The sequence below is a fragment of the Siniperca chuatsi genome, linkage group LG3 (genome assembly GCF_020085105.1).
Source record: "Siniperca chuatsi isolate FFG_IHB_CAS linkage group LG3, ASM2008510v1, whole genome shotgun sequence".
In the NCBI taxonomy this organism is placed as follows: Eukaryota; Metazoa; Chordata; class Actinopteri; order Centrarchiformes; family Sinipercidae; genus Siniperca; species Siniperca chuatsi.
The window spans coordinates 33,810,969-33,832,270 of NC_058044.1; the positions used below are offsets into that span (position 1 = coordinate 33,810,969).

The following is a 21,302-nucleotide window of genomic DNA, read 5'->3' on the forward strand; positions in this document are numbered from 1 at the left end:
GTGACACTAAAAATCCCTTAATTTTAGTAAATTAAATACATGTAGGCCTACTGATTTAAGTTCAGAAAACTGACATTGCACATGTCCAGGGCTGGCTAGTGTCTGTTTCTATGGCCTTCACAGTGTGACTATTTGATATCATGTCAACTGGAAATATGTGGACCATATTAGCTCTGCTAGCCCAAGATAAGCCAAACTGAGAACACATGACATATGGGACCCATCAGAAACATATACCAGGTACCCCCAAACGTTTCCTGGCCTCTCCAGATACACACTTTAAAGTATTACATATGCTTACTAGTGTCATTAATAATATTAGCTTGATCCTAATTAAAACTGGAAAGCAGTAGGCGTTTCAGAGTGTAGAAAACAAGTGACAATGTTTTTCCTTATATAATAATATATACTAAAATATAAAAAAACTATATACTGACCATATTGTGATACATTTTGGGCTACATCAATAATACCATATAACTTTAAATGCTAGAAACGAGAACAGGATCATCTTACTTTATTCTTGACCTTGTAGGCTAATGGTTGCTGTGCATATGCGTGCGCGCCAGCAGGTCTACTTAGCAGGCCCATTGACATTAAAGAGAAGTAAACAGACCCTACAGACGGGGCCAGAGGAGGGGGTGGGGGTTTGCCATTGGTTGACAGAGGCTGTGAAGCCAGTTTCTCCTCCCGGTAAAGATGACGTCGTAAATCAGACTATCTCTGCTGCTCAGCTGGCTTTACCATAGCTCAGTATCAACTAGCCAGTAGTGACCCACTACCTGCCCAGACTGGTCCTGCCTTGCCAAACGGCTCTGAGGCTGACAACTGCTAAATGACTCACAGACAGGGATGAGATGAAGTAGGCCTACAGAGGAAAAAAGGAGCAATAAGCCTACGCACTGTGAATTTCTAAAAGAAGAAAAGGAGGAATAAGCACTGCTGTGCCTTTATAACTAGAGGAGGAGGGAGAGGAATAATGTCTTAGAGGAGGAGGAGTTGTTTGGACAGAACTGATCGGCCTACAGGGCCACTATAGACAGGACTAGCCCGAATCTAGCCTACTGTTGCACGGAATACCGACCGCCACGGTCGGACCAGGCGGTCTGTTTCTGTCGGAAGCCGCTGGGGAGCTTATTCAAGATGCAAACATCTGCTCTGGACAACCGTTAAACAGTGAATGCGAGATTACCACTGCAGCACCCGAGAACGGCCTGTCTGCGTGAGTGTGCGCGCGTGCAAGAGAGTGTATGTGCGCGCGTGAGTGCGTGTTTGTGTGTGTCACTATGAGTCTTGTCTCAGGCTTCCCTCACCACCCGGTCATGCACCACCACGACAGCCACCACTATTCCTTGCATGCGGCGGCGGCCGGTCGGTGTCACGAGGACACCGGGGCTCCTCCGTACTTTACTGGCTGGCTAATAAACCACGCGGATATGTCTCCCACAGAGTATAGCCTCGCACCCGGTTACAGCCCAGAGTACCATGGCAACAGCGGCGGCGGGTCTACCGGCGGCCTGGACCCCCACCATCACCATCACTACGTACCCGGCGGGTTAGTTCCGGGGGCCGGCACCATCTCGGTGAACGGAGCCACGGTCGGTATGCATCACCATCACCACCACACACATCCTCGGACCGTGAAGCGGAGACCCACAGCCAACCGTAAGGAGAGGCGGCGGACCCAGAGCATCAACTCGGCCTTTGCGGAGTTAAGGGAGTGTATCCCCAACGTCCCAGCCGACACCAAGCTGTCCAAGATCAAGACGCTGCGGCTGGCCACCAGTTACATCTCCTACCTAATGGACATCCTGGACAAGGACGGACAGCACGGAGACACGCAGGCTTTCAAGGCCGAACTGAAAAAGACGGAAGCTCGGGAAGAGCGGAGGAAGAGAGAGTCGGTAAGAGCATGTAGTATGAGCATGACATAGGCCTGCCTACTCGTGAACTTAAATGATGCCACCATTTGAGCTGAAAGGTTGTTTTTTAATAACAGGAGAGTAAATAACTCCTATCAGCCTACCAGTTATTAGCTAAACTGACATAACCCACAATATGTTCTCTCTGGCTAGCTGGTTAAAACCTATAATAAAGGAATACTGGTATAGTCTATAGCTGACACTCCCATAGCAATAATTCAAAATCTGCTAATTGTTTTTTTGTTTTTTGTTTTTTTTGGGGGGGGAGTAAGCAACAGTTTATAATACTTTTGGTCTGTAATTAAAGGCTTTTTCCGAATATTCAATTCGGCATACATGTTGCATATTCTACTGAGTAGTGGACTCATTTTACAGGCCAGTAGACTAATGGAAAAAAAGAGACGCAGTTAGAAGAAGCCTTAAACAGTTGAGAGTTCAGTGGATTAGGCAGCTAGTTTTTAATGACCTAATGTGATGGAGAGATAAACTATAGCCTAGCTAAATTAACTCTGCAATTGCAGTCACGTTTCTTTAAATGTATTTTTTATTTTTATTTTTGGCTGACATGAGTCATGACCTAAATCCATGTTTGTAGGGAGAAGATGATACATTGTTGCTATATTTAATTATTCCTGTTTTCTTTTAATGGTTTATCTCACGAAGATTAACGACTGAAGTTCATAGTTGACCATCCTGTAAACACCTCCTCTTCAGTAGGTCTACTGGTGGTCAAAAAAGCAGCGTCCGACAGGAGATACAGTAGTAGGCTAATATGAAAACTTTGTAACAGAAACAACATTCCTTTTGTTCATTGTCTTACGGACTAAATTTGCCATTGTAGTTATATTAGACATTGAAACGTGCCATTCACTGTCGCATCAGAGAAAAAAAACGACTCCAAAATCCATTAAAAAAGACTATTTGGTGTAAAATCAGCTTGCATAGATAGAACATAACAGAATTTATAAAATATGAGCCAACTGAGCTTTCTTAAAACATCTGATTACAGATCAGTTTTGCATGGCATATAATCTATTAAATGGAACTTTATTTTATTCTAATTCAGATTCTACTCCTGCTTTTTGTGCATAGGCTATAAAAAGTGTTTTTTCTTTTGTACATATAGAAAAAAGCTGAGCTGCTTGAACAAATTGTTAAAAATAAATAACAAATCTATTAAAATATAATTCTGCTTTGTGTATTTGTGGATTTGTTGGGTCTCTGTAAATAATATTATAGAGTATGGTCTAGACCTGCTCTGTAGGAAAAATGCAATGAGAAAACTTCTGTTATGAATTGACGCTATATAAATAAAATTGAATTGAATTGTATTATATGTCAACTGAATTTATGTAGGATCCTGCGCGGCTATTTTTCAAAGGTCGTGGGTCATAACCATCATTGCCTTTACATTTGCGATGTGCAAACGAGGTTACCGCCACATTTCTAAAAGGATAATGTTATATTGACTCGATGGGGCAGGCTGCTTTCCGTTGCAGGATAAAGTTGAAAGTCATTCCAATGTTATGTCAGTGTATGACAGACTGGTTTAACTTCGCTTTAATGTTTTTCTATGATCTGTGATCCCAGGGTTATAAATATTTTCTGCAACATGACAAAAATGGCACAATAAATAAAGTTTAAGCAGCAGCTTGGCGGCTCTAGTTTGATCGAGATTCACTAACAAGCCACGAATATTTTTTTGATTGGTTTCTAACCTAATCTAATTTATTGAGAAGATGAAGACGGAAGACTGTCAGGCCTAAAATAGTCAGCTCTCAGTATAGGCTATTTTACACTTGGGCCAAAGCAGCAAGACGATGTAATAATACAGACAACACGGAAATGTAAATTAGAAAACCGTTGTTGTGTAAGATTTTTATTTTTACATAATTATTTTACAATCATATATTTAATATACTAATATGATAAGTACCTGCATCCGGCATCTATTGAGACTCTAGGACCATTACAGCTATCACTGTAGACCATCCAAAGATCATTTAGACCTCCAAAATCAGTTTAATGTGACACACATACAATATTTGCCCACTTTAACTGAGTGAGAATGCTAGAGAACTAATATAAACTTAGCTAAAAACAATCTACACATGAGAGAAAAAACTTAAACAGCAACACAGGCTTTTCCTGTGCAGGAATTACACACACATATACACTAATGGAGGGTAATCTTATAACCCCATGTATTTGGGGGAGGGATTTAAAAAGCCAGTGAAGCACATGGGTTGACTGCTAAAGAGAGAGTAAACAGTAAAATATTAGTATGTTTACCCAATATAATGGACACTTTACTCCATAACCATTGATTACTAAAGGAAAAAAAAAAACCTTATTTCCAGTTGAGCCATATAAACAAAAATATTTTACACAAAAATGGTATAGTCCAACTGATCTAGTCTGTATAGCAGTGGAGCCAGAAAACTAGAGATAGCTTGGATCTGGGGTGGGGAGGGGTTCAGCCATGTAGACCCACCACTATTATTCCTAGCAATAGCCCGCTATATTATCCACATAGTTTTCGTCCCAGCTCTGCGTATGCTGCCCATATCATATGGCTATAGCTTTACAAGGGCCTACAGTGGCTAAGGATTTATTGTTTTGCACATCCAAGAGATTTAAAGCCATTTCAACTGTCTTTACTTGCCTTTTGCATTCACAGGAGCTCAGTTCATCCACATACATTGGCATAAATCTACATGTTCTCTTTCAAACACAGTAGCCAGTAATATCAATTTGCTACAATTTTATTTATATTTGAGTTACATATCGTCTTTATGATCACTGGCTAAAGGTCATAATTTATAGTCTTTTTATTTACTACTATATGCAAACAGAACTAAGCATCATATCATGGATTCTACATGCTTTGACAAAACTAGCTGCCTGTTGTTTTGACACAAATTTATCTCATGATCAATGGCTATATCATCATCACCACATCTTACCGTATCCAGAGCTAACATTGAGCTTTAGTCCAGCAGGGAAATTATGTGTAGAAACAAACAATACATGACCATACAGAGCAGGTCAGGATAGACTAGAACAGAATAGAACAGATTATTTCCTGTCTGTTGCCTAACATGCTGCCTATAGGAAGTGTAGTGCATAATTGAAGCCAGAAAGAATTTTTTCCCTCACATTTCAAACTGCAATCACTAATAGGAGGATGTAGTCCTGTTAATAACTCATGTCAACTCTTTCATGGAACTCCAGTCCTGGATTCAGATACATGCTTCTCTGCTACAACTAAGACACTACAATTGAATAGAAATATATCATATATGTGAACAGAATTGTTTAAAAAGTCCTTCAAACTGTAAGTGAGTTTGATTCTCAGTGTAGCTAAGGTAAGCACTTAATGTTGCTTATGCTCCTCAGTGTACTCTTACGTTAATGATTAAGTGGTTAACCCATAATGTGTATTAAGACGATGGACCTCTAAGCTTGCAAATAAGGTGGGACTTCAGGTAATAGTCATTTCAGGGACTTTTGAGTTTATATTACACTGTGTGTGCAAGGGAGAATTAAGATATAGATTTTTTATGATTCAAAAGATTATCTTTTTCATACACACTGTGGTACATTTTTGTCACTGAATACAGCTATGGCTTAATTCAGGCTGGTTCAATGTGGATTTGTTTAGTTTGTTGTATTACAGTGGAATAATCCAACGATCCAGTTTGTGCAAAACTGACTTAATAGAGGCAGGGACAGGATGCTGTTGGATTTTAACCATGACAGATCTGTCTTGATCAATTTTACTTATTTTAGGCTACACTTTCAATCCATGTTTTTATTATAAATATGTTCATGATTTTTCATTTAATCTTTACCTAATATAAATATATCACAGTGCAGCGGCAAACTGATTACAAATGTGAATTTTGATCACCTGAAATTATTTCTGATAGATTTATACTTGTAACATTCTAAAATCATTAACCTTTGATGGCAGACCTGAATGTTACTGACTGAATTACAGCACACCTTTTCATTTTGTTGCAGTGTTAATAGTTTAGAAAAATAAACTGTTTTTATTGCTGTGTCATGCTTGATACCATTTTGGTACTGTACTGTAAGTGATATAGAGTAAATGTGCAGGGTATAGAGTAATTTTACATGCCATTGATGCTTTCAGCAGCCTGATTGGAAAGACACTAGCAGTGGTTTTACTTTTAGTGACAGGTAGCCTGCAGACTGATAGAGCTCTGTCTAGACAAATGACTGGGACTGGAAACTGGTGTCACGTGCATGCTGCAAGAACCTTCAAAAATCCTTAAATTAAGTGTGCGGAAATAATAAAACACAAAAAACTAGATAATATAAACATCACACAGTGTGAAATTGTACATAAAATATGGATGTTAGCTTGTAAGTATTTAGTAAGGTTTAAGTTGAAGTGGTGAGGCATTATCTACTGCTATTATCTACTATTAAGCACATTGTGAGTACATGATATTTATTAATATGTTTTATAATCTCATAAAGTTATAGTACAGGTGGCAAAAATGTGTAGTTAAAAAGTAGTTACAGTAGTAGTAGTACATTTGAGATGTTTATTAATTATGATTTGACATGAAAAATGATCTGTTCTTATAATGACATTATAATCTGCTTGTAATTCATAATGTTCATAATTCAACATGTCTGTAATAATAACATAAAGTAGTAGAGGCCCAAGATAAACTCAGTGTGTGCTAGTGTAAAACCTTAATTCCTCACTCACTGATCCAGTTAGTATTTTATCCACATCCACATTATTATTATTATTATTATTATTGTGGTTATTGTTGTTATTATTATTATTATTGCCCTTTGTTAACATTTTAAAATTTGACATTTTATGGCTAGCCTAATCTTTACTGTTTTCGCTACTTTTTGTTCTGAAAAAAGAACAGATCACGTTGTTACGGCCGATGAGGCAGCTGCGGCCAAGAGATTATGATATAAAAGAACATTACACAATAAAAAGAATGGGGATTAACTTGTTTGGATGTCTGCTGTACATGTGTGTAAAACATTATGCACAGACTCCTCCTGTTTGCAGCAATTACAGAAACGCTCTGTACCACCGTTTAGAACTGCTGAGCTCTCTTTTATTAAACTCGTATCTTTTTCTTTTTTGTTTTTCTTTAATTGGTTAGAATATAATTGCTAATAGCAGGGCCACTTTTAAGTTGAAACTGCAACACATTGACAAAATTGGTGACAAAATATTAAAATCCTTTACGCTACTAATAACACTAAAATCATACTTTTCAAAAAAAGCATTCAAATGTATCAAGAACAAAAGTAAAAGCACTCATTGTAGTAAAATATCCTTTATAGAGGGTTGAAATATTGATGCGTTTACCTGTATTGCACGTGATCTGTCAGGTTCGAGCAATGCTCATATTTTATGCGATTATCGTGTGTTTGATATGTCAAACCTCACTCTGAAAAATAAAATAGGCCTACTGAAATGCACTTTTCAAAGTCGCACTCAATTTAAAATGTAGGCCTCTAGTGCTGGATTGATGGTGGCTGGTGGTGTGTTTACCGAATTGACGAGTGGTTTACCGCTTCAGAATTGGTGTAGGGTTGTATATGCTGAAAGCAAGGCGACATTACAATGTCACATTTTTATGAAGTTTGAAGTAAGAGAAAAATAAGGAGTCGGGACTGATGTAAATCCTGAGAAGCCGTCTTTCAGCGTGAATAATAAAAGCCTACATTCAACATTATTGCAGTATAGCAGGTTAGTGTCACTGTGTCATCAAATACAAAACTCACAGTAATGCCACACAGTCCATTAATTATTATTATTATTATTATTATTATTTATTTTTATGTATTATTATTATTATTGTTGTTGTTGTTGTTGTTGTTAAGGACAGAACGTGCTATTCTACCATATATTATATTAATGTATTTTTGATTAGGCTAAACATGGTTTCAGGGACAGCTGTTGGCGGATGGAAACCGCAAATCTTAACAAGTAAACATGCAGGCTCAGAAATAAAATAGAATAATAGGTCTAATTTGATCATTTATCTTTAACAATTAAATCAATTTCCATTCAGTTGATTCTGCTCTTTACAACATTAAAACCGTGAGATGGTTTACAGGAAATATGTTATTGATAAGAACGTTCACATGAACACACACACTAACACATGCACGCGCGCGCGCACACATGCAGATTTGAACATTTTACTATTATGAAACAAACTGTAGAGAATTTATTCATAAAAAGGGTTTCCATTTAATCAAAGAATGCTGTTATACCGAACACCTGAGTAACACAGGTGGTCATAAGGGTGGAGCTTGTAAACACTTACAGGTTATTCTTCTATTTAACTTCAACATCGTAATGTTAATAAGTATTACGGGTATCTATAGAAAAATCACTGTATGTGTTCTGGAGCATTAACCAAATTGGGCTTGTCCCAAATACAATAGCATTACACTACAAATGCTATTATGGACTTTTGCTACGAAGTGTGACATGAAAACCTAAAGGTGCAGTCTCATGCACAGTGAATAAAGGTCAATATATCCAATATCAAGTTATTTGAACACTGAATTATTTCTTCAATATCTGTGTCCGAAAATTGGGAATGCAAAATGTTGCAAAACTGCGAAACCTATCAAGTTGCATATAACCTATTTTGAGAACTTAATCCAACTGTGACAAAGACAGAAAAGTAAGATTTCCATGGTTACAAAGGCTGCTGTCAAGAGCTGGTCTAGCTATATTTTCCATATTATAAAATACAATAGAAGATGATTTAAAAAAAACAACTTAAAAAGTTATTAGGATGTGTGCACATTTATAAATATGCATAATATAAATAACAATAAATGTAATTTATTGCAGGTGGAGATCCCTAAGACAACTTCATCATCATCATCATCCTCATCGTCATCCTCCTCGTCTGTGGGCGATAAGAAGAGCAAAGGACGGACAGGATGGCCTCAACATGTCTGGGCTCTGGAACTCAAACAGTAACGCCTCCCTCTGTCCTGCAAGTTGATAGCACTCTTTTCCTCCTCCAGCTCTGTCCTCGAAGAGCGTGACGGGACAATAATGACGCGCTCTGTTGAACTGTAAAGACAGTCATCATCATCTCTCTGGACCTCGAGGGTGTTAACTTCCCACAGGACGGTGGACGCTGTATTGCTTGTGTAGCTCCGTTCACTTTGCTATGGTGAGACACAAAGAAAGTGACAATTTACTGTTGATTTTCTTATTGGTTGGAGTTCCTGATAAAACATAACTTCAGATGTATAACTCCTCCACATTTCATCAGCAAAGGCGCTGTAACAGTTTGGGTCTGTGTTTCTTGGTTGAGGTAGATTGAAGAGCGTGAGAAGACGATAGTCAAAAACTCACAAGCACACTGGTACTGGGGTTTCCACAATGCTCGTCATATATTATTAACTTACACATTAACCTTACCAAGCCCGGTTGTACGGCTACTATTTTATCATACATGAACAGAACAGAGGCCACACGTAACCCAAACGTTACACTTCAGTTGAGAGGCAACAAGGAAAACAGGAGCTCAGCAACAGGCATCTGTCCGTAGCAGGTGCGCCGCCAACACACCGCATACGAGGCAACTTCGACTGTTACAGCCCTTTCTGTTGTTTTGTTCTGTGTAAGGGTTTGACCTTGAACCCTGATTTCCTTCTTAAATTTTACCTCGAGAAAAAAAACCCTCATGAAAATATCACATATTCCATGTTCTTTTAAAAAGAAGTGGAGGAAATGGAAATATTCTAGATGATCATCATCATTTCCCTATAATTCAACATATTTGATGTCAGTGGAAACTTAAAATACAGTAAATGTCTATAGGCTTGAACTAGGCTATATATGTGCTTTAGAGATAGGCTAGAGCAAGGTCGGAGGGGATGAGCAGGTTAAAATAATAGCCTACTTTTTCTATAACATTTGACCTCGTGAATCAATAGAACCCAATCACGCGTCCAACTTAAACAGCTTTGCTAAAGTTATTCTCGCTGCCTCTCCTCTCCGTTTCTCTTGAACCCATTCTAAAAACTGACGGTCTATTGACCCCGCTCCACACACACACACACACACACACACACACACACACACACACACACGGGGTGTTTACGTGCTTTCTGCTTCATTTAACGAAATATATTTATGTGCAATGTGGTCGTTAGAAGAACCCACACAGCCATTCTGAAAACGGACGTTTACTGTGTAGCCTATCCTTAAACGACCAGATCTAGGCCACTCTCTCTCTCTCTCTCTCTCTCTCTCTCTCTCTCTCTCTCTCTCTCTCTCTCTCTCTCTCTCTCTCTCTCTCTCTCTCTCTCTCTCTCTCTCTCTCTCTCTCTCTCTCTCTCTCTCTCTCTCTCTTTCTCTCTGTCTGTCTTTCCTCTCGCAATTTTGGCTTGTAAATGTAATGACGTCACGGTAATGACGGAGTGTCCATGTTGTGGTATGGAAATGTGGTGGGAGTCTAAATAATGCTTAATGTGAGATGTAAACAGTGTCATGGATTTAATAAACCACCAACTGGTTAGCCTACATGGTAACTGGTGCAAACTGGGCTTATTTCTTACTTTCAGTTGGTCAAACAGTGTTCTCCTGGGCAAGTTCATTAAGGTTTCAGAATGATTCAGAAGTAAGGGAATGTTATCCACAGTAGCTTCAATGAGCATACTGATTGTTTGCATAAAACAAACATGTCAGCCTTAAAGTTGTGTGTTGTTCAGCATGTGAATAGGGCTCCTTATTTCAAAGGAGGAAAATAATAACCAAAACGATAACCTAAAGTAATTTTGAATTGTGTCACTTTCACGTCATGACAAAAAATTTGCTAGATTTAATATAGAATTTTAGACAATATATGATAACATCACATTTATATGGATGTCTGATATACAGATAAACATATTTTAAGTCATAGGATATGATCTTTGTAAGGAAAACAGACATAATTTATTTTTGGTGTAATATAATTCATTTTACTATTTTTGGTCATTGCCATGTTTTTCTTATTTACCTTTTTTAAGGCCACCTTTTTTGACTATTTAAATTTCCCTTATGTTCAAAAATAAAATTCAAGAGTTTTACTTAATGACAAAAATATTTATATTTTTTTCTCACCTGATAATAACTGAAAATGGAGGGTGTTACCTCTGTGTTGACATCTATTATTGTACACAAACAGCATCTGAAAACATTAATAACTCAGATGTAATTGTTATCTAGTGTTAAAAGACACTATTATTGTATTAAAAGACCTGCCAATCAATTAGAGTGATAGCAGGTACCAGTCATGTGCCTTGTTTACATATGAATTACAGATTAGGCCTTTAACAACAGGCTATATCTTTATTTCTGACTCAGGTTTGTATGGAGTGTCTGGCAGTTTAAAATAGTGTTAAGTTCATGTCTTTATAAGCAGGGAAATATATAACATAAAATGCCATTTTAAGGAAAATTCTGTATTTTCTCTGTTTTTGTTTTCTGTGGATGCAGTGGCCCTGCTAGACATAGCTTTACAGTGCATGAGGCAACCACAAGCGCTATGAAACTTAAACATCATAAAGAAACAAGGTCAAATATTACAGTTATTACCCAACCCAAAGTGTTTTTTGTAAACTCCCATCAGATCTTGCACAGTTCCTGGTTCATCTTTGAACTTCCATATTTATCATAGTAGTGCTGCATGCAGTTTTTCAATGCACTGGATGATTACAAAAGACATTTAATTTGTTTTCATATTGAAATAAGCAGTTTAGATAACTGGGTTAAACTGGGGTTTTGTGAGAAACCTGCTGGAATCTCTGGTAATTTCTGTTGCTTGCCCCATTGGACTCGATTTCGAATCTTCTGTGTGATGGCGTGAGTGCAGTGTTATCATAACCGATGGTACAAAAAAGACTTACATTGATTCTGTGGAACACCCATGAAAATGTGTCATCAGTTTTCAGCTACAGTATAGCTGAAAGCAAAAATCAATTTCTGTATCTGCATATTGTATGTCTTTTGTGATGTTTCTGTCTTTCTACATTCCCATCATATTGGAAGAAAGAAAAGGACAGGATGCCATTTTGTTGCTCCACCTTGGGAGAGTTGATGTATCTGCAACACACACATCCAAAATGGTTTATCATAAATTCCACAGTGAATGACATTCAGCAGATATTGCTCTCATTTTGTCGGTTGTATTTTTGTGAATGTTACATATTACTTTTGACAGCAGGTGGATTTGTTGCTGTGTTTGCTGCCTGCAGTGATACACTTTTGTGATTTGTGACACCAAGAAGGAAACATTGGAGCAAAACATTCTCACATCCCACTTGAACAATCACCAGGAGGCCGATGTGAAATGTTCTATAAAGCAGGCAGGTGGTAATCAAATGGAAAAGTTCAAAAAGTGATTTGAGTTTATTGGCTTCTGTCCAAATATCAGAAACAACTTCACTTTGCCCAGTCTCTATCTCTCTGGTCGACATTAGAGTCTATTTAGACTTTGACAGTGATGTTTGCTGCTGCACCTGCTGTTACAGACAATAGGCTGAGATTCCTGTCAGTCAAGCAAACCCTGAAACATTTTTCCCTGCGAAGGCCTAATCATGTTTCTTTGGCAAACTCTTGTGGTGCGTTTGCTGTGGCATATTGGGCATCCCACTGCGGCTGATGTGCACCCCCTCAAAAAGTTTAAATGTCATGTGGAGAGTCATACTTGGTCTAACTGAGCTTCTTTATGTTTTCTGCTACATTTTTCTGGTGCTGGTAGCATTTGTTGTTGTGAAGACCATAAAGGAAATGCTAAGGAATCTTTTTGTTTTCAGTAATGATAGGATTGTCTCTATCACAAAGTGAACTTTGGGCACATAATGAATATACAGCACTGCCGAATGATGTACGATACATTGATAACTACTGCAACACCCCAATAGGGAAGCATCATTCCACCTTAAAACTTAATATCTCCTTAATTAAATGATTCTAATAACTCATAAACATAAAGTAGAAAACAATTATTCTCTTTGTATTTTAAAATAATTTTCCACCAACTTAAGTGAACATGACGTAAACAGCTGCTCTAGTGACAAATGGAAAATGTGCATTTAGAATTAAATATGACTTTCAGAGTCCTATGGCTTAATTATTTAAAATGTTTCTCCAACCTGACAAAATTAAAATTCTGTGGTCTGTACTTAGAATTTTTTTGAGGTTTGTGGCAAATAATTAATCCCAAACTTGTACCAGTCAAACCCAACAAATAAACTCCCCGACTTTATTTTTGTCATGTTCACTGAAACACTAACACACGTTCAACTGACCACATAGAATAGTTATTGACATGCGTCCCGGTCTTCATATTGCCACAGTATCTGATGGAGCTGTCAATCAGTCATCTATTGATAAGGCCTTATCTGATATCCCAGTCGGTATGTTGTTGGTGGGAGACGAAAAAAAAGAGGATTGAGAGGATTTTTCTTGTCTTGACTAAGACTAACGTGAGTTGTAAAGCCCTGAGTCTGGCCTTGGGTGAAGACAAGAGAGCAGATAATTAGTGAGAGAGCTGGTGTCAGACAGAGATGACCCCACAATGACCGGGACACAAATACACAGACACACATAAATACACACACTCCAAGCTAAGGAAGCTGTATGTCTCTGAGTTAGCTGTAGGGAGTAAACTAAAGCCCACAGCTAAAAAAGACACACTAAATATCTTCACTAATACCTAGTAAAATACCACCTCTACTATTACTATTAGACACTAAACAATTATCTGTTGTTACAAGCTGAGCCAAAGCTGTACCTGAAAATTAAATACAACAGGTGTTCTCTTTCATGCCTCTTTATGAACATTATCAAACAAACTAAATGCACACACTGCACTAATTATTATGGTCAACTGTGCTTAACATCTAATGACCAAGGAATGTTGTAAAAAAATCACATACTGACTGAACATAACAACATGCTTTAGTGTAGTCACAAAAGGAAAGTGAAACTGCAATGGAAAAGGGGCTATTATAATTATAAAAAGTATATTACACTAAAAAAAAACAAGAAGGCTGAATTAAATTAAAAGTGAGGCAAAGGGTGACAAAGCCTCATCTAAGATACTGTAGTTGGCTCTTTATTTCCTAAGCATTTAATCCAAAATTGTTTTTACCAGTTGTACCAGCATATGCCATGGTTAAAAGAGTTTCACTCAAAAGTCAGTTACTGTGCGACATTTGTGCAACCCAGTACTACCTACCATCCACTCATTTTTGCCTGCATCTTTTGATGCCTTGCCTGGGCACATCATCAGTGATCTAACCTGTATTGACAATATGATGCTGAATGCAGTGTAGGCACAGCCCTGCAAAGCCTCAGCAAATAACCTCCACAAGTATGTACCATGTTCTAAACCCTCATCTTTGGCAGTGACAAACCAGGTCCTACTCACCTTGTGCATGCTCAAAGGCATCCTCCTACGGGTTTGGGTGGCAGGATGAAGGTCTGAAGCCTCACACTTGTTCTTGGTGTTTGGCTCCCTGGCAATGATCATGCTTCTTGTGTTTCAACCTACATCTGGTGGGCTCTAGAGTGGTCTTGGCCCTTGGATCCCTTTTCCGACAAAGGGGCCATGATGGATTATCCATCAAGCCTCAACAGTAAAAAATTAATGGATAAGGAGGAAATCAAATCTGGCCAGCACCAGAAATGTGATGCAGTGTGGTTTTGCCCATCACCTTCTTGCTCCCATTATGTCCACTTGCCTTGTTTCTTCATCTCCAGTGCTGGTTCTGTCCTCCTCAATGGCTGCTCTCATCTTGCTTTGGATCAGTGGCCATTACACCCTTTTCTGAGCTCTGTTGTCCTGAGAGGGTTGCATAAGTTCTGGACCTGCTCTTTCCCCGGTCACCACTCCCACCAGGACTCCATGTTGTAGCCTTGACTCCACATTCTCAATTGCCTGCTCACCTTGCTATTAGCCACAATGTGATTTTAGGGTAATTTCACTCTCAGTATTACAGCATCTTCATAGCACACGAGACTTAAAAGTCCTCGACTCACTTCCTGCTCAGGTGGATTCTCAGCTCAGCAGTGAGTCTGAAGCTTCCAGTGCTCCTCAAGCTCCTCAGGTAGCTGGGGAACCTCTCCAAGTCCATGATGGTTGTGATGTGCAAATCAAAAACAAGTAATGGTGACTGGATCCTCACTAGTATACTATGCAGGTGCATAGCGCAGGTACATAGAATGATACATAGTACAGTAGAACCATAGCTGAAAGCATAACATGGACAAGATGGACCACCAACCAAAGGCAGCACGGAAAATACTGTTTCCTAAATATGACATAGCACCCCCTTTGGGCCAATCAATGACAATGATAGGATGTGACTAGTTGGCTGTGTAGTCACTGTAGACTACTGAATGACTGGTTGAGTCATAGCCGCCTGGTGCTGGTCTGAGTCTCTAAGCCTATAAGTCACCTTTTGGGGTAAATCTTTCCTGAGTGCTTATACATTCATTCTCTCCTTCCTCTCCAAGAGATCACGAAAGAAATTTAATCTTTGCCCTGCTTTATTATGCAACTTAAGTAAAATAGCATAAAAATGACTATTTATCATAGATCTTTATTAAATGACTCCAGCTGCATCAAAGTGAAGGAAACAAACCATCTTATCCCCCTTTGGAGGGCCAGGGAGATTTGTATGTAGAGTCAAATGTGAGCCTGTTTTGTTCAGTCTTGCAAACCAGCTTAGTTCAGAATAATTTGCTCAGCTGTGCATGTTGAAAACCCATGCATTTAATGGAAGAATATGTAGTGGCTGTTGATCAAGACTCTAAATGGCTCCCAAACTGTAGACAGATAATGGTTGCGATTACAATGTTCATTCTTTTCTGTTCTCCAATTGGGATCCATTTGAGCAAAATTAATTAAACTAAATTATTACTAATTTTGATAGGAAGCTTGAAAGTAGGTTCCTGTACCTCTCATGGACAACAACTGCCACGAATATAGCCAACAAACCTCATATATTTGCATATATTCATACATGCAAGTTTAAGTTCTTTCATGATATGTGCAAATATTTCCATACACGTCCTCCTGTTTTCAAGATCCACGTTTTAATCTCTTTTTACTATACTAATAATAATAATTTCCCAATAAGACATTTTATGAAAGAAAAATAATTGATTTTGACCATTCTGTCCATTTTCAGTCAAAAGAAAAAAGCATATCATAAGGGTTTTAATTCATAATTGTATAGAACTGTACAAAAGTTTCAAATGTTTAATCAGAATCCTAGTTGCACTATGAAACACCATGTAACATACATTTCCAGAAACTCAGAACAGTTTATGCTTTCAAAACACAGTGAGCCATTACATTGGTACTCAACAGCATATACCAATATCAATGTTTATACTAACACACACACACACACTTCTCTCTTCATGTCTCCTGTCTGTCTATCTCCCAGCCTCTATGGGCAGTCGACTGGCATGATAGATGACTACGGCTGGAATAGAATTTTCTACGATAATACCAAAACATCTGGCAGCCATTATTTCACGCAGACCCGTCTCTTTCTCCCTCATTCCCCCTCCTTCTCCCTCATTCCCCCTCCTTCTTCCTCTCCCACCTCCCCACCATTTTGTGCTGCTGCGTTTCCCCTCCACCAGGGGGACCCATTTCTACCAAGTGATCTGGACTTCTTTTTTCTTTTAAGGTCCTCTTTGCCCGTGAAAAATAAAGATAATGATGCTTAAGCAGCTACTGACCCCTGACTGAAGACGACATGCATCAGTGGCAACAGAGTGTAATTGTAGCTACAGATGATGCCATCGCATAGACAATGCTTTGCAAGCTGCTTTTAATATTTGGAAGCCACTGATTATTTGGTGGTTACAGTAGTGCATTATTGCCCACCACAGTGAACATAGACAATGATTTAATGACTATTATTGTGAATCAGGAGCACATACAGCTATTAGAAAAGTGTGTGATGGTGTTTTCAATGTGAAAAAGCAGTATAATAAAGGTACAATGGAAAAAGATGAAGAGGCAGGGGAGGAGAAGAAAAGAGAGGTGGAGAGAAGAGGAAAGCAGAGAAGAGGGTGGGCCTATGGCAGCCTTTGAAATAAACCCCCAGGTCATTCTATTCACTCTATCTATCTATCTAAATTTGCTATGTTGCTATAAAGCAAACCTTTACACACACACATACACACGCGCACACACACACACAGATAGGGCTTTCCATCAAAAGAGACTATGACAAAATGTCTTTTTTTTTCTCTTCTAATCTGCCCTTGCCATAAGGGGGAAGTATTGGATTAATTAGGAGTCAAACCAAAGACAGTCTGCCCATTGTTCTCTTTTTATAGACAAGAAAAACTGAGAAGAGAAAAAGAAAGAACCAGAAAATAGAGAAAAAACTGATCTGGAGAATGTATAGTTTCTTACCATATGGAGCATTCTTTCAATTAGGCCTGTGGAGGGCAATCAACAGCACAGCATGTCTTCAGCCCATGGCTTGGGGCACAACATGGGTCATGCTGCTTTTTCCATCTCCGTGCCAACACAATGAACACAAAGTAACGGAGTCCTTACTCTTTTTTCTTTGTTTTTCATTCATTTTTTATTCTTATGTCCTCAGTTGAAAATGATTTACTTAGCTAGATTTTAATTAGCAGCCAATGAAGGGGCAATAGTGGTGTCAGCCATGAGAAGCATTGGCTGTCCATCATGAAGAATAAACTCCACTATCTACATACAGTATTTATAAGTGAACTATAACAAAATCCCTTGTTCTGACATTTTGTTGTTAAGCCCTATGCCTCTGGCTCAGGCCCCTGCTCAAAAATAACATGCCCAAAATGAATAGAGTATATCTCTGCAACCACAAGGTATGGTATATATGGGTCAGTGGTTACTGGGTCAGAATAAATGAAGATGGAAAACAGAATAAATGAAATATTTCATTGCCACCTAACAAAACTATACACTTTTAGAGTGAATATCCCTTTGGAATGATGCAGTTGCAGCCCAAAACCTGTAGCAAACTATATCACAAAATCTGAACATTGCCTGTGCAAAGATTGATGCTAAAAAAGTGAAGCAGAGCAAAGTTACTGAGGTTTTAGTAGAGGCATGTTTAAGCAAAATCTTCAAATTCGGCTTAAAATTTTGGCACCATCTGTGCCATTTGAAGTTCCTCAAGTACCACACTGTACAACTAATTTATTTTCACTTACTTGTCTCTATAGGTATTCATTCCATCTAAATATAACTGTTTTGGACCTGGTTGTGGCTGAGGCGGTGGGGCTGGTGCAGAGGGAGTAGATGGCTCATAATCTTCATCATCATCGTCATCATCATCATCACCACTGTGGAACCATATGTGGAAGAAAAACAAATATATTCATTCACTGGCCTGTTTTGAAAATGAAACTACAAAAACACAAGTAACAATATGTTGTGGTAAACAAGCCCTGTACTGGGGAAGTCAACAAACAATCCAGTTTGAGTGTGTGCATTTAGGCTACTAAAATCATTGCAGGATAATAAGGTAGATAGATCGGCAATTTGACACCAAATCAATAAGTAATCGATAACAAAACAGAGATTACATACCTTTCTGGTGATGGCACTTGATAATCTGAATCACCTACTGTCACTACTGAAACACTGACTGATACTGAACAGTGTGGATGTTTATTTAGCTATTTATTTTATTTCATTTATTCTTTATTCAAATGGTCAGCAATTGACTGGTACTGTTCATTTCTAGAATTGGTTGACAATGTATATTTAATATGTTAAAGAATATTTAACTTAAATGTTCTTTAATAAAGTTATTTGTTTAAGAAAGAAGCCTTCTGGGTACCTTTGCATAGGTATATTAGTGCAAAATCAGTGCACAATCAACACAGAAAAGGTTTATTTTCATTCCAGCTCAAATCACACAGGCGGTTTGATCCTGGCTTCCCCCAGCCCACATGTCAAAGTGTCCTTGGGCAAGACACTGAACCCCAAGTTGCTCCCGAGGGCTGTGCATTCGGTGTGAATGTTAATTACTTAGTTACTTTGATGATCAGTTCTGCCATCACTGTGTGAATGAGATATGTAGTCAGAAAGGCATTCATTTACCATGATTTGAGCTGTATCTGTAATCGGTAAATGTTTCAATCTCAAAAATCCCATATAGGTTGGGCTCTAATAATCAATTAATCGTTTAGTCATTTATCAAGCAAACATGCTGAACATTCACTGGTTCCAGCTTCTCAAATGAAAGCATTTGTAAGTAAGCAAGCACATCTTTTAATATCATTGTTAACTGAATCTCTTAGAGTTTTGAACAATTGGCAAAACAAAACAGGTCATGTAAAGATGTTATTGTGTGCTCTTGGAAAATCTGATTGGCATTTTTCACTATTTTCTGACATGTTTTACTAAACGATTAATTGATTCATTGTAAAAATAATTGACAGAGCAATCGATAATGAAAATAATTGTTTGTTGCAGCCGTAATTCAGGGCCAACTTGATACAATAAGGGCAAAAATACTAGTATCTATGCATGTTATTGTTTTTATTGTTTTCAGTTTAAAGTCTTGCTAAGCTTCTGATGTATCTTGGTCATATGAAACAACAACATTAGAAAGACATATCATCACTCTATGTACGATCAACGATCAAGAGCTAGCAATACAAGCTAACCTGTAACATTATTGAACTTAAGTCATGCGATATTTACCTTACAGTACCAAATTCTTCCAGCTCCATATTTACAAAATCTATTTCTGTTTTTATCTTACTAAACAAAGTATTGCACAGTTCTTAGTTCCATTTTGTTTTCTGTTGTCCTTTTACTATTTTCTACATCATTCAGACAGCACATTGAACAAATTAGCTTTTCTTCTTGACATACATACAGTTTAAGTGATAAAATGTCAGATCTCATCTTCATATGTTATCATCCTAAATGTAAGCAGTTTTTGGTTCAGTGCATATATCAGCCCACTGTTCTTTACTCTCAGCTAACACAGATTCTCTTAATAGATGAATGTTCTTTTCATTATTAAAAATGCCTCAGAAAACAGGGAGTTGTACAACAGTGTGCACATGTATTTTAACCAAAAGCCAATCATTTGTTTACTCTAAAAAAATACATTTCTTGTCAGCCTGCTTTCTTCCTTATCAAGTTATTGATTCCATAACATAACATATCTTCCGTCAATCCACAAAGTATTATAGTGTTATTTATTTCTGTACATTTCTAGCTAAGTGCTGTGACAATGCTAATGCCCTGAAAAATAATGTTTAAAGAAACACTATACAGCTTGATTAACAAACGATGACCAATTTCTCCTTCCAAACAATAGACAGGATGGGTGATCCTGTCATCCATCCTACAATTATCAGTACTGCTCTCTAACTGTCCTGTGGTCTAAATGAGACCTCTGATTTGAAATAAATATATAGTTAAGTCATATATTCAGTCTCACAAATATTTTGCAAGCTGTATTTTTAATAAAATGAATACAAAAGATCATCCGGCACTACTACTAAGTATATAGAACTGACCAACCAATTTTGAAAAATCAGCTGATTTTACAAACCTAAAACATAACAGTGTGATGACTTTGTGGGATCATTGTGTTTCTGCTGCATGGATAGTTTTCAGTGCAAATCAGATGAATACAATCTGAGAGTATTTACAAAATCATTTGTTTACCCTAAATAAATACATTTCTTGTCAGCCTGCTTTCTTCCTTATCAAGTTATTGATTCCATAACATAACATATCTTCCAGCAAACCACAAAGTATTATAGTGTTATTCAAATACATTTCTTGTCAGCTTTGAAACTCACTGTCTGAGCTTGTCATAAGCATCATCTTTAAAATAACTGTTCAAAACTCAGTTTTATATAAAGGCATGTCGATTATTTACTGCACTAACGTCCTTCTTATTACCTGTTCTTCCACAACTTGGATCTACTATGTATCAGTGAATTACTGATCCCACACAGCTCTGTATAGGCCCCTCAGTACTTCAGAACAAGGTCTCAAGGTTAGTTGTTCCTTACAGTTTAAAACTTCTGGGTGACAGATTTTGCTGTCTAGGCTCCCAAGCTATGGAACAGTCTGGGGTTCAGGTCAGTAAACTGAATGTATCAAATCTCATCTTAAGACCTGCAGCATTTTATTGATGCTCATTCTTGTCATGATTTTAGTTATTTATTAAAATATAGTTTTTTTATTCAGTAAATCCATATTTTTCTCTTGTAATTAATTGTGAAGTACTTTGTCACCATGATTTTGTGCTACATAAAAAAATGTACTTACTTGTTTACTTACTATGTTT

General features: G+C 37.8%; 1 protein-coding gene across 2 annotated transcripts; it reads left to right on the plus strand.

Annotated features, from left to right (window-relative positions):
* The first annotated feature begins 602 nt into the window (after positions 1-602).
* Positions 603-20,700, plus strand: hand2 (heart and neural crest derivatives expressed 2). 2 transcript variants are annotated; one of them, XR_006377500.1, is made up of 3 exons: positions 609-1,904; positions 8,803-9,133; positions 18,202-20,700. XR_006377500.1 is itself a non-coding variant. In XM_044190790.1 (2 exons), exons 1-2 carry the CDS (start codon positions 1,251-1,253, stop codon positions 8,932-8,934), a joined length of 786 nt encoding a protein of 261 aa, XP_044046725.1. In that variant the 5' UTR covers positions 603-1,250; the 3' UTR covers positions 8,935-10,509. The 2 variants fall into 2 exon arrangements, 1 of the variants encoding a protein (XP_044046725.1); XM_044190790.1 differs by lacking the exon at positions 18,202-20,700 and having other exon boundaries at positions 603-1,904; positions 8,803-10,509.
* Positions 20,701-21,302: the final 602 nt, after the last annotated feature.

Bases quoted from the DNA above. Each gene is read 5' to 3' on its own strand.
- hand2 (XM_044190790.1), top strand. From the start codon at position 1,251: ATGTGCGCGCGTGAGTGCGTGTTTGTGTGTGTCACTATGAGTCTTGTC. The intron at 1,905-8,802 runs GTAAGAGCATGT...AATTTATTGCAG, and splicing joins AGCGGAGGAAGAGAGAGTCG to GTGGAGATCCCTAAGACAAC.